Source organism: Tachyglossus aculeatus, chromosome 15 (assembly GCF_015852505.1).
Source record: "Tachyglossus aculeatus isolate mTacAcu1 chromosome 15, mTacAcu1.pri, whole genome shotgun sequence".
In the NCBI taxonomy this organism is placed as follows: domain Eukaryota; kingdom Metazoa; phylum Chordata; class Mammalia; order Monotremata; family Tachyglossidae; genus Tachyglossus; species Tachyglossus aculeatus.
The window spans coordinates 14,726,577-14,743,807 of NC_052080.1; the positions used below are offsets into that span (position 1 = coordinate 14,726,577).

Sequence of the window (17,231 nt, forward strand, 5' to 3'; positions counted from 1 at the left end):
CTGGTAGTCACAAGGTTTGCTGCCATTTGTCTGCTGCATGGGGTTAGGGCACGGGCCTGGGAGTCATCATCATCAATCGTATTTATTGAGCACTTACTGTGTGCAGAGCACTGTACTAAGCGCTTGGGAAGTCCAAGTTGGCGACATATAGAGACGGTCCCTACCCAACAGTGGGCTCACACTCTAAAAGGTAGTCACAAGGTTTCTGCTGCATAGGGACGGGGCATGGGCCTGGGAGTCACAAGGTTTACTGCCATTTGTCTGCTGCATAGGGATGGGGTTAGGGCACGGGCCTGGGAGTCATCATCATCAATTGTATGTATTGAGCGCTTACTGTTTGCAGAGCACTGTACTAAGCGCTTGGGAAGTACAAGTTGGCAACATATAGAGACAGTCCCTACCCAACAGTGGGCTCACAGTCTAAAAGGTAGTCAAAAGGTTTCTGCTGCATAGGGATGGGGCATGGGCCTGGTAGTCACAAGGTTTGCTGCCATTTGTCTGCTGCATGGGGTTATGGCACGGGCCTGGGAGTCATCATCATCAATCGTATTTATTGAGCACTTACTGTGTGCAGAGCACTGTACTAAGCGCTTGGGAAGTCCAAGTTGGCAACATATAGAGACGGTCCCTACCCAACAGTGGGCTCACAGTCTAAAAGGTAGTCACAAGGTTTCTGCTGCATAGGGATGGGGCATGGGCCTGGGAGTCACAAGGTTTGCTGCCATTTGTCTGCTGCATGGGGTTAGGGCACGGGCCTGGTGGTCATCATCATCAATCGTATTTATTGAGCACTTACTGTGTGCAGAACACTGTACTAAGCGCTTGGGAAGTCCAAGTTGGCAACATATAGAGACAGTCCCTACCCAACAGTGGGCTCACGGTCTAAAAGGTAGTCACAAGGTTTCTGCTGCATAGGGATGGGGCATGGGCCTGGGAGTCACAAGGTTTGCTGCCATTTGTCTGCTGCATAGGGATGGGGTACGGGCCTGGTAGTCACAAGGTTTGCTGCCATTTGTCTGCTGCATGGGGTTAGGGCACGGGCCTGGGAGTCATCATCATCAATCGTATTTATTGAGTACTTACTGTGTGCAGAGCACTGTACTAAGCACTTGGGAAGTACAAGTTGGCAACATATAGAGACGGTCCCTACCCAACGGTGGGCTCACAGTCTGGGCATGGGCCTGGGAGTCACAAGGTTTGCTGCCATTTGTCTGCTGCATAGGGTTAGGGCACGGGCCTGGGAGTCATTATGATCAATCGTATTTATTGAGCGTTTACTGTTTGCAGAGCACTGTACTAAGCACTTGGGAAGTACAAGTTGGCAACATATAGAGACAGTCCCTACCCAGCAGTGGGCTCACAGTCTGGGCATGGGCCTGGGAGTCACAAGGTTTGCTGCCATTTGTCTGCTGCATGGGGTTAGGGCACGGGCCTGGGAGTCATCATCATCAATCGTATTTATTGAGCGCATACTGTGTGCAGAGCACTGTACTAAGCGCTTGGGAAGTCCAAGTTGGCGACATATAGAGACGGTCCCTACCCAACAGTGGGCTCACAGTCTAAAAGGTAGTTACAAGGTTTCTGCTGCATAGGGACGGGGCATGGACCTGGGAGTCACAAGGTTTGCTGCCATTTGTCTGCTGCATAGGGTTAGGGCACGGGCCTGGGAGTCATCATAATCAATCGTATTTACTGAGCGCTTACCGTGTGCAGAGCACTGTACTAAGCGCTTGGGAAGTCCAAGTTGGCAACATATAGAGACAGTCCCTACCCAACAGTGGGCTCACAGTCTTAAAGGTAGTCACAAGGTTTCTGCTGCATAGGGATGGGGCATGGGCCTGGTAGTCACAAGGTTTGCTGCCATTTGTCTGCTGCATGGGGTTAGGGCACGGGCCTGGGAATCATCATCACCAATTGTATTTATTGAGCGCTTACTGTGTGCAGAGCACTGTACTAAGCGCTTGGGAAGTACAAGTTGGCAATATATAGAGACAGTCCCTACCCAACAGTGGGCTCACAGTCTGGGCATGGGCCTGGTAGTCACAAGGTTTGCTGCCATTTGTCTGCTGCATGGGGTTAGGGCACGGGCCTGGGAGTCATCATCATCAATCGTATTTATTGAGCTCTTACTCATCATCATCATCAATCATATTTATTGAGCGCTTACTATGTGCAGAGCACTGTACTAAGCACTTGGGAAGTACAAATTGGCAACATATAGAGACAGTCCCTACCCAACAGTGGGCTCACAGTCTAAAAGGGGGAGACAGAGAACAAAACCAAACATACTAACAAAATAAATAGAATAGATATGTACAAATAAAATAAATAAATAAATAAAAAGAGTAAAAAAATATGTACAAACATGTATACATATATACAGGTGCTGTGGGGAAGGGAAGGAGGTAAGATGGGGAGGATGGAGAGGGGGGCGAGGGGGAGAGGAAGGAAGGGGCTCAGTCTGGGAAGGCCTCCTGGAGGAGGTGAGCTCTCAGCAGGGCCTTGAAGGGAGGAAGAGAGCTAGCTTGGCAGATGGGCAGAGGGAGGGCATTCCGGGCCCGGGGGATGACATGGGCCGGGGGTCGATGGCCGGACAGGCGAGAGCGAGGTACAGTGAGGAGGTCAGCGGTGGAGGAGCGGAGGGTGCAGGCTGGGCAGTAGAAGGAGAGAAGGGAGGTGAGGTAGGAGGTGAGGTAGGAGGGGGCGAGGTGAGTCGAGGATGACACCAAGGTTGCGGGCTTGTGAGACGGGAAGGATGGTAGTGCCGTCAACAGAGATGGGAAAGTCAGGGAGAGGACAACTTACAGCTTACTATGTGCAAAGCACTGTTCTAAGCGCTGGGGAGGTAACAAGGTGATGAGGTTGTCCCACGGGGGGCTCACAGTCTTCATCCCCATTTTACAGATGAGGGAACTGAGGAACAGAGAATAATAATAATAATGATGGCATTTATTAAGCGCTTACTATGTGCAAAGCACTGTTCTAAGCACCGGGGAGGTAACAAGGTGATCAGGTTGTCCCACGTGGGGCTCACAGTCTTCATCCCCATTTGACAGATGAGGGAACTGAGGCCCAGAGAATAATAATAATGATGATGATGGCATTTATTAAGCGCTTACTATGTGCAAAGCACTTTTCTAAGCGCCCGGGAGGTAACAGGGTGATCAGGTTGTCCCACGGGGGGCTCACAGTCTTCATCCCCAGTTTACAGATGAGGTAACTGAGGCACAGAGAAGTCAAGCAATTGGCCCATAGTCACCCAGCTGACAAGTGGCGGAGCCAGGATTTGAACCCATGACCTCAGACTCCAAAGCCCGGGCTCTTTTCCACTGAGCCACGCCGACTGGGAGCCCCAGGTGGGACAACCTGATGACCCCGTGTCTCCCCCAGCGCTTAAAACAGCGCTTTGACACATCGTGAGCGCTCCCCTTCGCTGTTATCGTCATTATTCCTGGATGTATGTTTGTACATATTTATTACTCTATTTATTTTACTTTTGCATCTCCATTCTATTTATTTTATTTTGTTAATATGTTTGGTTTCCCCCTTTAAGACCGTGAGCCCACTGTTGGGTAGGGACTGTCTCTATATGTTGCCAACCTGGACTTCCCAAGTGCTTAGTACAGTGCTCTGCACACAGTAAGCGCTCAATAAATACGATTGATTGATTGGTTTTGTTCTCCGTCTCCCCCTTCTAGACTGTGAGCCCGCTGTCGGGTAGGGACCGTCTCTCCATGGGCTTCCCAAGCGCTTAGCCCAGTGCTTCGCACACCGTAAGCGCTCAATAAATACGATCGGTTGATTGATTATTAGGAGCCGTGCCGTCTACAGTGCCTGACGCATCGTCGTAGGCGCTTCCCTTGGCTGTGATTCTCGTGATTAGGAGCCGGGCCGATCATCATCATCAATCGTATTTATTGAGCGCTTACTATGTATAGAGCACTGTACTAAGCGCTTGGGAAGTACAAATTGGCAACATAGAGAGACAGTCCCTACCCAACAGTGGGCTCACAGTCTAAAAGGGGGAGACAGAGAACAAAACCAAACATAACAGAGAAGCAGCGTGGCTCAGTGGGAAAGAGCCCGGGCTTTGGAGTCAGAGGTCGGGGGTTCAAATCCCGGCTCCGCTGAGTGTCAGCTGTGTGACTTTGGGCAAGCCACTTCACTTCTCTGGGCCTCAGTTCCCTCATCTGCAAAATGGGGACGGAGACTGTGAGCCCCCCGTGGGACCACCTGATCGCTCTGTAACCTCCCCAGCGCTTAGAACGGCGCTTTGCACATAGTAAGCGCTTAATGAATGCCATCATTATTATTATTATACTAACAAAATAATAATAATAATAATGTTGGCATTTGTTAAGCGCTTACTATGTGCAAAGCACTGTTCTAAGCGCTGGGGGGGATACAAATAAAATAAATAGATGTGTACAAGTAAAATGAGTAATAAATATGTACAAACATCTATACAGGTGCTATGGGGAAGGGATGGAGGTAAGAAGGGGGGGATGGAGAGGGGGAGAGGAAGGAAGGGGCTCAGTCTGGGAAGGCCTCCTGGAGGAGGTGAGCTCTCAGCAGGGCCTTGAAGGGAGGAAGAGAGCGAGATTGGCGGATGGGCAGAGGGATTGGGGGCATTCCGGGCCCCGGGGATGACGAGGGACGGGCGAGAACGGGGTACGGTGAGGAGGTCAGCGGCGGAGGGTGCGGACCGGGCCGGAGAAGGGCCGGTGATCTTTGATTTCTTTTGGGGGTCCTCCCCCGGTCAGGAGGATGTTACCGACGACGGCGGCGGCGGCGGCGGCGGCCCCCCGAGGGCCGGGAGACGGGGCCTTCGCCGCCAGGGACGCGGCCCGGCACACGGCGGGAGCCAAGCGCTCCAAGTACCTGAGGCGGCTCCTCCGCTTCCGCCAGATGGACTTCGAGTTCGCCGCCTGGCAGATGCTCTACCTCTTCACCTCCCCGCAGAGGGTCTACAGGAACTTCCACTACCGGAAGCAGACCAAGGACCAGTGGGCCAGAGACGATCCCGCCTTCCTGGTGCTGCTCAGCGTCTGGCTCTGCGGTGAGTCGGGCGGGCCGGCCCGCTCCCCGCGGGCGGCGACGTCCCCCCCGGCCCGGGAGGCGGAGAAATAAAATGACGGGATGAAGGGAGGGAGCCCTCAGCGCTTAGTTATCATCATCATCGTCGATCGTATTTATTGAGCGCTTACTATGTGCAGAGCACTGGACTGAGCGCTTGGGAAGGACAAATTGGCAACACATAGAGAGACAGTCCCTACCCAACAGTGGGCTCACGGTCTAAAAAGTCTAGCTCGGTGCCCCGCGCTCGATAAATACGATCGGATGAGTGAAAAAGGAAAGGAAAAGGCGATGGACGGGGGAAGAAGGAATCATAATCATTATCATTATCGATAATAATCAGTCAAGCGGAGAAGCAAGAAGTAGGAGCGAAGAAGTAATCATAATCATTATCATTGATAATAATCAGTCAAGCGGAGAAGCAGCGTGGCTCAGTGGAAAGAGCCCGGGCTTTGGAGTCGGAGGTCGCGGGTTCAAATCCGGGCTCCGCCACTTGGCAGCTGGGTGACTCTGGGCCAGTCGCTTCACTTCTCTGGGCCTCAGTTCCCTCGTCTGGAAAATGGGGGTGAAGACTGGGAGCCCCCCGTGGGACCACCTGATCACCCTGTCCCGGCCCAGCGCTTAGAACAGTGCTTTGCACTTAGTAAGCGCTTAACAAATGCCACTATTATAGAGAAGCAGCGTGGCTCAGTGGAAAGAGCCCGGGCTTTGGAGTCGGAGGACACGGGTTCAAATCCAGGCTCCGCCACTTGGCAGCTGGGTGACCCTGGGCCAGTCGCTTCACTTCTCTGGGCCTCAGTTCCCTCGTCTGGAAAATGGGGATGAAGACTGGGAGCCCCCCGTGGGATAACCTGACCACCCTGTCGTCGTCCCCCCCAGCGCTTAGAACAGTGCTTTGCACTTAGTAAGCGCTTAACAAATGCCACTATTATAGAGAAGCGGCATAGTTCAGTGGAAAGAGCCCGGGCTTTGGAGTCAGAGGTCACGGGTTCAAATCCGGGCTCCGCCACTTGGCAGCTGGGTGACCCTGGGCCAGTCGCTTCACTTCTCTGGGCCTCAGTTCCCTCGTCTGGAAAATGGGGGTGAAGACTGGGAGCCCCCCGTGGGACCACCTGATCACCCTGTCCCGCCCCAGCGCTTAGAACAGTGCTTTGCACTTAGTAAGCGCTTAACAAATGCCACTATTATAGAGAAGCAGCGTGGCTCAGTGGAAAGAGCCCGGGCTTTGGAGTCAGAGGTCGCGGGTTCAAATCCGGGCTCCGCCACTTGGCAGCTGGGTGACCCTGGGCCAGTCGCTTCACTTCTCTGGGCCTCAGTTCCCTCGTCTGGAAAATGGGGGTTAAGACTGTGAGCCCCCCGTGGGACCACCTGATCACCCTGTCCCGCCCCAGCGTTTAGAACAGTGCTTTGCACTTAGTAAGCGCTTAACAAATGCCAATTATTATAGAGAAGCAGCGTGGCTCAGTGGAAAGAGCCCGGGCTTTGGAGTCAGAGGTCCCGGGTTCAAATCCCGGCTCCGCCAATTGTCAGCTGGGTGACTCTGGGCCAGTCGCTTCACTTCTCTGGGCCTCAGTTCCCTCATCTGGAAAATGGGGGTTAAGACTGTGAGCCCCCCGTGGGACAACCTGATCACCCTGTACCCCCCCAGCGCTTAGTTCAGTGCTCTGCACACAGCAAGCGCTCAATAAATACGATTGAATGAATGAAAAAGAAAAGGAAAAGGTGAACGAGGGGGAAAAGGAGGAAAAAGGGAATAGAGGGAAAGGAGCAAGAAGGATGAGCAAAGAACTAATAATAATCATTATTATTATGGATAATAATCCGTCAGGCAGAGAAGCAGCGTGGCCCAGTGGAAAGAGCCCGGCCTTTGGAGTCAGAGGTCACGGGTTCAAATCCTGGCTCCGCCACTTGTCAGCTGGGTGACTTCGGGCCAGTCACTTCACTTCTCTGGGCCTCAGTTCCCTCATCTGGAAAATGGGGACGAAGACTGTGAGCCCGTTGTTGGGTAGGGACCGTCTCTATATGTTGCCAACTTGTTGCCAACGGTAACCTCCCCGGCACTTAGAACAGCACTTGGCACATAGTAGGCGCTTAATATCAATCAATCAATCGTATTTATTGAGCGCTTACTGTGTGCAGAGCACTGGACTAAGCGCTTGGGAAGTACAAGTCGGCAACCTCTAGAGACAGTCCCTACCCAACAGTGGGCTCACAGTCTAAAATCAATCAATCAATCGATCGTATTTATTGAGCGCTTACTGTGTGCAGAGCACTGTACTAAGCGCTTGGGAAGTACAAGTTGGCAACATATAGAGACAGTCCCTACCCACCAGTGGGCTCACAGTCTAAAAGGGGGAGACAGAGAACAAAACCAAACATACTAACAAAATAAAATAAATAGAATAGATAGGTACAAGTAAAATAAATAAATAGAGTAATAAATATGTACGACCATATATACATATATATATATTTTATCGCGATTAATCGTAGTTATCGAGCGCTTTCTGCGCGCAAAGCACCATACTAAGCGCTTGGGAGGGCACGGCGGAGCATCCGACGCGTTCCCGGCCCGCGCAACGGGCGGATTTAGGCGCTTGTTCATTCGGTCGTAGTTATTGAGCGCTTGCTGTGTGCAGAGCACTGTACTAAGCGCTTGTTACGCGTCTTAACCCGGGGTTCATGGCGAGTTTGGACACAAACCTCACCCCAGCCGGGGCTCGCGGTCTAAACCGGAGGACTGAATCCCCCCACCCTTTTCCAGATGAGGGAAACAGAGGCCCGGAGAACAATAATAATAATAATAATAATAATGGCATTTATTAAGCGCTTACTATGTGCAAAGCACTGTTCTAAGCGCCGGGGAGGTTACAAGGTGATCGGTTGTCCCACGGGGGGGGGCTCACAGTCTTCATCCCCATTTGACAGATGAGGGAACTGAGGCCCAGAGAAGTGACTTGCCCAGAGTCACCCAGCTGACAAGGGGCAGAGCAGGATTTGAACCCATGACCTCCGACTCCAAAGACCGTGCTCTTTTCCACTGAGCCACGCTCCTCGTCGGTAATCAGACCGATGGCACCCGTTAAGCGCTTACTAGGTGCCAAGCACCGCTCTGAGCGCCGGGGGAGATGCAGGGCAATCGGGGGGCTCACCGTCTTCATCCCCATTTTCCGGACAGGGTCACCGAGGCCCAGAGGGGCAACGTGACTGGCTTCAAGTCCCCCAGCTGGCAAGCGGAGGGGGTCGGGATTAGAACCCACAACCTCCGAGTCCCGAGCCGCCGAGCCACGCCGCTTCTAAGCGTCCTCCCCGAGGTCTCCTTCCCGTGGCCTTCCCCCCCCGGAGCCGGGAAGCGGGCCGGAATCCGGGCTTGGGAAATCTGTCTTTCAGTGTCCACCGTGGGATTTGGCTTTGTCCTGGACATGGGATGCTGGGAGACGATGAAGCTGCTCCTCTGGGTCGTGTTCATCGACTGCATCGGCGTCGGCCTGCTGATCTCAACCCTCATGTGGTGAGTGGGCCGGGCGCGGGAGTCCGAGGCCGCGGGTTCGAGTCCCGCCTCCGCCGGCGGGCGGGCGGCCAGGTGACTTGGGGCGAGTCGCTTCCCTTCTCCGGGCCTCATCTGGAAAACGGGGATGGAGACCGGGAGCCCCAGGAGGGACCACCCTGATCATCTTGTAGCCTCCCCAGTGCTTAGAACATAGCAAGCGCTTCATCAATCAATCAATCAATCAATCGTATGTACTGAGCGCTTACCGCGTGCACCGCACTGTACTAAGCGCTTGGGAAGTCAAGGTGGCAACGTACAGAGACAGTCCCCAACAGCGGGCTCACAGTCTAGAACGATAATACCAAAATAAATGCCATTATTCTTCTTCTGCGGGCCTCAGTGACCTCACCTGTAAAAGGGGGACAAACCGATCACCTTGTAACCTCCACGGCGCTTAGAGCAATCAATCAATCAGTTGTATTTATTGAGCGCTTCCTGGGTGCAGAGCACTGTACTAAGCGCTTGGGAAGCACGAGCTGGCGACGTAACAGTGCTTTGCACATAGTAAGCGCTTAATAAATGCCATTATTATTATTATTATTATTGTATAGAGATGGTCCCTACCCAGCAGCGGGCTCACAGTCTAGACGGGGCAGACGGACAACAAAACCAAACATGTTAGCAAAATAAAATCAATAGAATAAATAGGCACAAGTAAAATGAATATCAATCAGTCGAATAAATATGTACAGGTAAAATAAATAAATAAATAAATCGCCCAAAGCCACCCAGCTGACAGTCGGCGGAGCCGGGATTTGAACCCGCGACCTCTGACTCCAAAGCCCGGGCTCTGCTTTGCACGTAGTAAGCGCTCAATAAATGCCATCATTATCATCGAATCGCCGTCCCCGCGCGGGGCCCACGCCGTCTCCGCCCCCGTTTTCCGGAGGGGGGAACCGAGGCCCGGGGAGGCCAAGCGACTCGCCCGCGGTCACCGACCGCCGGCCGGGCAGCCCGTCCCCTCCCGGGCGCTCAGTACAGCACCCCGCCGGGAAACGTGAGCCCGCTGCTGGGTAGAGGACATCTCTAGATGTTGCCGACTTGGACTTCCCAAGCGCTTAGTCCAGTGCTCTGCACCCAGTAGGCGCTCAATAAATACGACTGGATGAATGAATGAATGCTTTTACGTATTTATTACTCTATTTTACTTGTACATATTCTATTTATTTTATTCTGTGAATACGTTTGGTTTCGTTCTCCGTCTCCCCCTTCTAGGCTGTGAGCCCGCTGTTGGGTAGGGACCGTCTCTAGATGGACTTCCCAAGCGCTTAGTCCAGTGCTCTGCACCCAGTAGGCGCTCAATAAATACGACTGGATGAATGAATGAATGAATGCTTTTACGTATTTATTACTCTATTTTACTTGTACATATTCTATTTATTTTATTCTGTGAATATGTTTGGTTTCGTTCTCTGTCTCCCCCCTTTTAGACTGTGAGCCCACTGTTGGGTAGGGACTGTCTCTAGATGTTGCCAACTTGGATTCCCAAGCGCTTAGTCCAGTGCTCTGCACACAGTAAGCGCTCAATAAATACGATTGAATGAATGAATGAATGTTTTTACGTACTTATTACTCTATTTTACTTGTACATATTCTATTTATTTTATTTTGTTAATATGTTTGGTTTTGTTCTCCGTCTCCCCCTTCTAGGCTGTGAGCCCGCTGTTGGGTAGGGACCGTCTCTAGATGGACTTCCCAAGCGCTTAGTCCAGTGCTCTGCACCCAGTAGGCGCTCAATAAATACGATTGGATGAATGCTTTTACGTATTTATTACTCTATTTTACTTGTACATATTCTATTTATTTTATTCCGTGAATACGTTTGGTTTCGTTCTCCGTCTCCCCCTTCTAGGCTGTGAGCCCGCTGTTGGGTAGGGACCGTCTCTAGATGGACTTCCCATCGCTTAGTCCAGTGCTCTGCACCCAGTAGGCACTCAATAAATACGATTGGATGAATGCTTTTACGTATTTATTACTCTATTTTACTTGTACATATTCTACTTATTTTGTGAATATGGTTTCGTTCTCCCTCTCCCCCTTCCAGTGCTCTGCACCCAGTAAGCGCTCAATAAATGATTGGATGAATGAATGAATGAAATCAGGGCAGCCTGTCCCGGGCGCTCAGTCCAGCGCCCCGCCGGGAAATCCAACCGAGCCGGGCGGTCCGTCCCCTCCCCGGGCGCTCAGTACAGCCGGTCGGTCCGTCACGGCAGAGGGCCGCCTCCCGGCCCCTCCGACGCCCGTTTTCTTTCCTCCCCCCCGAGGTGGGTGGCCAATAAGTACCTGGTGAAGCAGCCGAGCAGGGCCAACGAGGTGGAGTGGGGCTACGCCTTCGACGTCCACCTGAACGCCTTCTACCCCCTGCTCGTCATCCTGCACTTCATCCAGCTCTTCTTCATCAACCGTAAGTGTCGCCGCCGCCGGAGAACCGTCGGGCCGCGGCGGCGGCGGCGTCTAATACAGCCCCCCCCCCCGCCGCCCCGCAGATGTCATCGTGACGGACTCGCTCCTCGGCTGCTTGGTGGGGAACTCCCTGTGGCTGGTCGCCGTCGGCTACTACGTCTACGTCACCTTCCTGGGGTACAGCGGTGAGTGGCCGCGGCGGAAACCGGACCCTGTTTCCCCAGGAAACGGGCCGGAATTGGGTTACTATGTAGTGAGCGCCGGGGCGGACGCGCCGGATGGGGTCACCGAGGCCCGCAGAAGCGACTTCGTTCCTTCAATCAGTCGTAATAATCATAACGATGGCATTTATTAAGCGCCTACTACGTGCAAAGCGCCCCACGGGGGGCTCGCGGTCTTCACCCCACCCCTTTTACAGATGAGGTCACTGAGGCCCGGAGAAGTGAAGCCAATCAGTCGATCAGTCGTATTTATTGAGCGCTTACTGGGTGCAGAGCGCTGTACTAAGCGCAAGTTGGCAACATCTATGTATGTAACATATATATGTATATATGGTTGTACATATTTATTACTCTATTATTTATTTATTTTACTTGTACATTTCTATCCTATTTATTTAATTTTGTTGGTATGTTTGGTTTTGTTCTCTGTCTCCCCCTTTTAGACTGTGAGCCCACTGCTGGGTAGGGACCGTCTCTATATGTTGCCAATTTGTACTTCCCAAGCGCTTAGTACAGTGCTCTGCACATAGTAAGCACTCAATAAATACGATTGATTGATTGATTGATTGATCGATCTAGAGACGGTCCCCACCTGACAGCGGGCTCACAGTCGAGAAGGGGGAGACGGACAACAATACAAAACATATTAATAAAATAGAATCAATCAGTTGTATTTATTGAGCGCTTACTGGGTGCAGAGCACTGTACTAAGCGCTTGGGAAGCACAAGTAGGCGACGTATAGGGACGGTTCCCACTCGACAGCGGGCTCACGGTCGAGAAGGGGGAGATGGAACACAAAACAAAACATATTAACAAAATAAAATAGAATCAATCAGTTGTATTTATTGAGCGCTTACGGGGTGCAGAGCACTGTACTAAGCGCTTGGGAAGCACAAGCTGGCGACATATAGGGACGGTCCCCACCCGACAGCGGGCTCACAGTCGAGAAGGGGGAGACGGACAACAAAACATATTAACAAAATAAAATAGAATCAATCAGTTGTATTTATTGAGCGCTTACTGGGTGCAGAGCACTGTACTAAGCGCTTGGGAAGCACAAGCTGGCGACATATAGGGACGGTCCCCACCCGACAGCGGGCTCACAGTCGAGACGGGGGAGACGGACCACAAAACAAAACATATTAACAAAAGAAAATAGAATCAATCAATCAATCAGTGGTATTCATTGAGCGCTTACTGGGTGCAGAGCACTGTACTAAGTGCTTGGGAAGCACAAGCTGGCGACATATAGGGACGGTCCCTACCCGACAGCGGGCTCACAGTCGAGAAGGGGGAGACGGACAACAAAACAAAACTAAATAAAATCAATAGAATAAATATGTACAAGTAAAATAAATATCAATCAATCGAATAAATATGTACAAGGAAAAAAAATAAATACATCGCCCAAAGCCACCCAGCTGACAATGGGCGGAGCTGGGATTTGAACCCGTGACCTCTGACTCCAAAGCCCGGGCTCTTTCCACCGAGCCATGCCGCTTCTCCGTATTTACTGAGCGCTTGCTGGGCGCAGAGCACTGTACTGAGCGCTTGGAAAGTACAAGCGAAGTGACTTGCCCGAGGCCACGCAGCGGACGAGAGGTGGGACCGGGATGATTACGAGAAGCGGCGCGGCTCAGTGGGAAGAGCCCGGGCTTTGGAGTCCCAGGTCACGGGTTCGAATCCCGGCTCCGCCAATTGTCAGCTGGGTGACTTTGGGCATGTCGCTTCACTTCTCTGGGCCTCAGTTCCCTCATCTGGAAAATGGGGATGAAGACCGGGAGCCCCCCGTGGGACCACCTCATCACCCTGTCACCTCCCCAGCGCTTAGAACGGTGCTTGGCACATAGTAAGCGCTTCATAAATGCCATCATTATTATTATTATTCCCTGGGCCTCAGTGACCTCATCTGGAAAATGGGGATGAAGACCGGGAGCCCCCCATTGGACCACCTCATCACCCTGTCACCTCCCCAGCGCTTAGAACAGTGCTTTGCACATAGTAAGCGCTTTATAAACGCCATCATTATTATTATTATTATTATTATTATTATTACTACGAATAACAAAGTATCAGTATCAAGTCGGGATGCTTTATTAGTATTTAGTCAATATTAAACTAGTATTCAGGTAAAAGAAATAATAAAGTGATGATTAGGGAAGCAGCGGGGCCCAGCGGAAAGAGCCCGGGCTTGGGAGTCAGAGGTCGTGGGTTCTAATCCCGGCTCCGCCACTTAAGGATGGCATTTATTAAGCGCCTACTATGTGCCAAGCACTGTTCTAGGCGCTGGGGAGGTCACAAGGCGATCAGGTTGTCCCTCAGCGGGCTCAGTCTTCATCCCCATTTTCCAGATGAGGGAACTGAGGCGCAGAGAAGTGAAGTGACTTGCCCAAAGTCACACAGCTGACAAGTGGCGGAGCCGGAATGTGAACCCATGACCTAATAATAATAATAATAATAATGGCATTTATTAAGCGCTTACGATGCGCAAAGCACCGTTCTAAGCGCTGGGGAGGTTACAGGGTGATGAGGTTGTCCCCCGGGGGGCTCACAGTCTTCATCCCCATTTTCCAGATGAGGTCACTGAGGCCCAGAGAAGTTAAGTGACTCGCCCAAAGTCACCCAGCTGACAAGCGGCGGAGGCGGGATTGGAACCCGTGACCTCTGACTCCAAAGCCCGGGCTCTTTCCACTGAGCCGCGCTGCTTCTCTTCACTTGTCAGCTGTGTGACTCTGGGCGAGTCACTGCACTTCTCTGGGCCTCAGTTCCCTCATCTGTCAAATGGGGATGAAGTCTGTGAGCCCCCCCCCCCCCCCCCCGTGGGACAATCTGATCACCTTGTATCCCCCCCCCAGCGCTTAGAACAGTGTATAACTATATTATATGATTATAATTATAGTAATAATTCGTAGTAATAATAATAACAGTGGTGTTTGTGAGGCACTACCTTGTATCCACCCCCAGCGCTTAGACCAGTGTTTGGCACATAGTAAGAGCTTAACAAATACCAACATAATAATGTTGGTAGTAGTAATAATAGTAGTAGTAATCATTAATAATATCTATTATATTATATTATAATACATAATTATATTGTATAAGTATAATCATAGTAATAATTAGTAGTAATAATAACAGTGGTGTTTGTGAGGCACTACCTTGTATCCGCCCCCAGCGCTTAGACCAGTGTTTGGCACATAGTAAGCGCTTAACAAATACCAACCTAATAATGTTGGTAGTAGTAATAATAGTAGTAGTGATCATTAATAATATTAATTATATTATAATATGTAATTATATTGTATAATTATAATCGTAGTAATAATTAGTAGTAATAATAATAATAACAGTGGTGTTTGTGAGGCACTACCTTGTATCCGCCCCCAGCGCTTAGACCAGTGTTTGGCACATAGTAAGCGCTTAACAAACACCAACCTAATAATGTTGGTAGTAGTAATAATAGTAGTAGTGATCATTAATAATTATATTATAATATATAATTATATTGTATATTATAATCATAGTAATAATTAGTAGTAATAATAATAATAATCATCACCATCATCATCAGTCGTATTTAATAATAACAGTGGTGTTTGTGAGGCACTACCTTGTATCCGCCCCCAGCGCTTAGACCAGTGTTTGGCACATAGTAAGCGCTTAACAAATACCAACCTAATAATGTTGGTAGTAGTAATAATAGTAGTAGTGATCATTAATAATATTAATTATATCATAATTATAATATATAATTGTATTGTATAAGTATAGTAACAATTAGTAGTAATAATGATAACAGTGGTGTTTGTGAGGCACTACCTTGTATCCACCCCCAGCGCTTAGACCAGTGTTTGGCACATAGTAAGCACTTAACTTGGTAGTTGGTAGTAATAATAATAGTAGTAGTAATCATTAATAATATTAATTATATTATATTAGAATTATAATATATAATTATATTGCATAATCATAGTAATAATTAGTAGTGATAATAATAACAGAGGTGTTTGTGAGGCACTACCTTGTATCCGCCCCCAGCGCTTAGACCAGTGTTTGGCACATAGCACTTAACAAACACCAACATAATAATGTTGGTAGTAGTAATAATAGTAGTAGTAGTAATCATTAATAATATCAATTATATTATAATATATAATTATATTGTATAATTATAATCATAGTAATAATTCGTAGTAATAATAATAATCATCATCACCATCGTCATCAATCGTATTTAATAATAACAGTGGTGTTTGTGAGGCACTACCTCGTATCCGCCCCCAGCGCTTAGACCAGTGTTTGGCACATAGCACTTAACAAACACCAACATAATAATGTTGGTAGTAGTAATAATAGTAGTGATCATTAATAATATCAATTATATTATAATATATAATTATATTGTATAATTATAATCATAGTAATAATTAGTAGTAATAATAATAATCATCATCACCACCATCATCAGTCGTATTTAATAATAACAGCGGTGTTTGTGAGGCACTACCTTGTATCCGCCCCCAGCGCTTAGACCAGTGTTTGGCACATAGTAAGCGCTCAACAAATACCCACACTATTATTATTAGTAATAATTATATTATTAGTAGTAATAATATTAAATATTGATTTGATATATCTAATATAGTAAATATATTAATATAATATATTTATATTTATTATATTTATATTTATTAAATATATTAATATAATATATTTGATATTAATTTAATATATTTAATTAAATATTAAATATTATTAGTGATAGTAATAATAATAACAGTGGTGTTTAATGAGGCGCTTACAGGGAAGAAGGAATGAAGATGGCGACAGGGCCCGGTTTCCTCGCCTCCACCCCAGGCCCGTACTAAGCGCCCCGTCCCCACCCAAATCCCTCCGTCCTCACTCCCGAGTGCTCGGGACGGTTCCGCGCCCCCGGTAGGCGCTCAGTACATAGGAGTGAGTTGACCGAGCGACCTGTGGCTCTGCCCCCCCTCCCCCCGCAGCTCTGCCCTGCTTGAAAAACACGGTGGTGCTCCTGTACCCGTACGCGGCCCTGGCGCTGCTCTACGGCCTGTCGCTCCTGCTGCGCTGGAATTTCACCCGCGCGCTGTGCTCCTTCTACAAGTATCGCGTCCAATAAAGTCCCCCTCCGGCCCGTCGCCACGGTACTGTGCGAAACGATGGGGTCCGGGGAGGTTGGGTTGGGTTCCCTCCCTCCCCTCCGGCCGTGAAAAGACTGTATATAAACCACGTCCCGTCGCAGACGTCGCCTCGGTGAAGAGTATTCCCGGCGGGACGTTCCCCGGATCCCCGGAACACCTGTACATTTCCCTATTAAACGTTTTTTTTAAAACATCCCTCCGTGCGAGCGTTCGGTTTGTCATTCGGGCGTATTTAGTGTCGGCTGTGTGACCTTGAGCGAGTCACTTCCATTCATTCATTCATTCACTCAGTCGTATTTATTGAGCTGTGTGCAGAGCACTGGACTAAGCGCAGGTTGGCAACATCTAGAGACGGTCCCTACCCGGCGGCGGGCTCACAGTCTAGAAGGGGGAGACGGAGAACAAAACAAAACATATTAACAAAATAAAATAAATAGAAAATGTACAAGTAAAATAGAGTAATACGTAAAAACATTCATTCATTCAATCGTATTTATTGAGCGCTTACTGTGTGCAGAGCACTGGACTGAGCGCTTGGGAAGTCCAAGTTGGCAACATCTAGAGACGGTCCCTACCCAGCAGCGGGCTCACAGTCTAGAAGGGGGAGACGGACAACAAAACATATTAACAAAATAAAATAAATAGTATATGTACAAGTAAAATAGAGTAATAAATACGGAAAAACATTCATTCAGTCGTATTTATTGAGCGCTTACTGTGTGCAGAGCACTGGACTGAGCGCTTGGGAAGTACAAGTTGGCAACATATAGAGATGGTCCCTACCCAACAGCGGGCTCACAGTCTAGAAGGGGGAGACT

The 17,231-nt window shown here is 49.4% G+C and overlaps 1 protein-coding gene across 1 annotated transcript in view; it reads left to right on the forward strand.

Annotated features, from left to right (window-relative positions):
- The window catches only part of UNC50 (unc-50 inner nuclear membrane RNA binding protein), a 22,535-nt gene extending 5,927 nt beyond the window's left edge, over positions 1–16,608 (forward strand). The window contains exons 2-6 of the mRNA XM_038757265.1: positions 4,764–5,059; positions 8,467–8,587; positions 10,891–11,030; positions 11,113–11,214; positions 16,255–16,608. Of these exons, the coding sequence (XP_038613193.1) occupies positions 4,768–5,059; positions 8,467–8,587; positions 10,891–11,030; positions 11,113–11,214; positions 16,255–16,391 (792 nt within the window). The 5' untranslated portion in view covers positions 4,764–4,767 and the 3' untranslated portion in view covers positions 16,392–16,608. The remainder of the gene's footprint in view (positions 1–4,763; positions 5,060–8,466; positions 8,588–10,890; positions 11,031–11,112; positions 11,215–16,254) is intronic.
- The last annotated feature ends 623 nt before the right edge of the window (positions 16,609–17,231 follow it).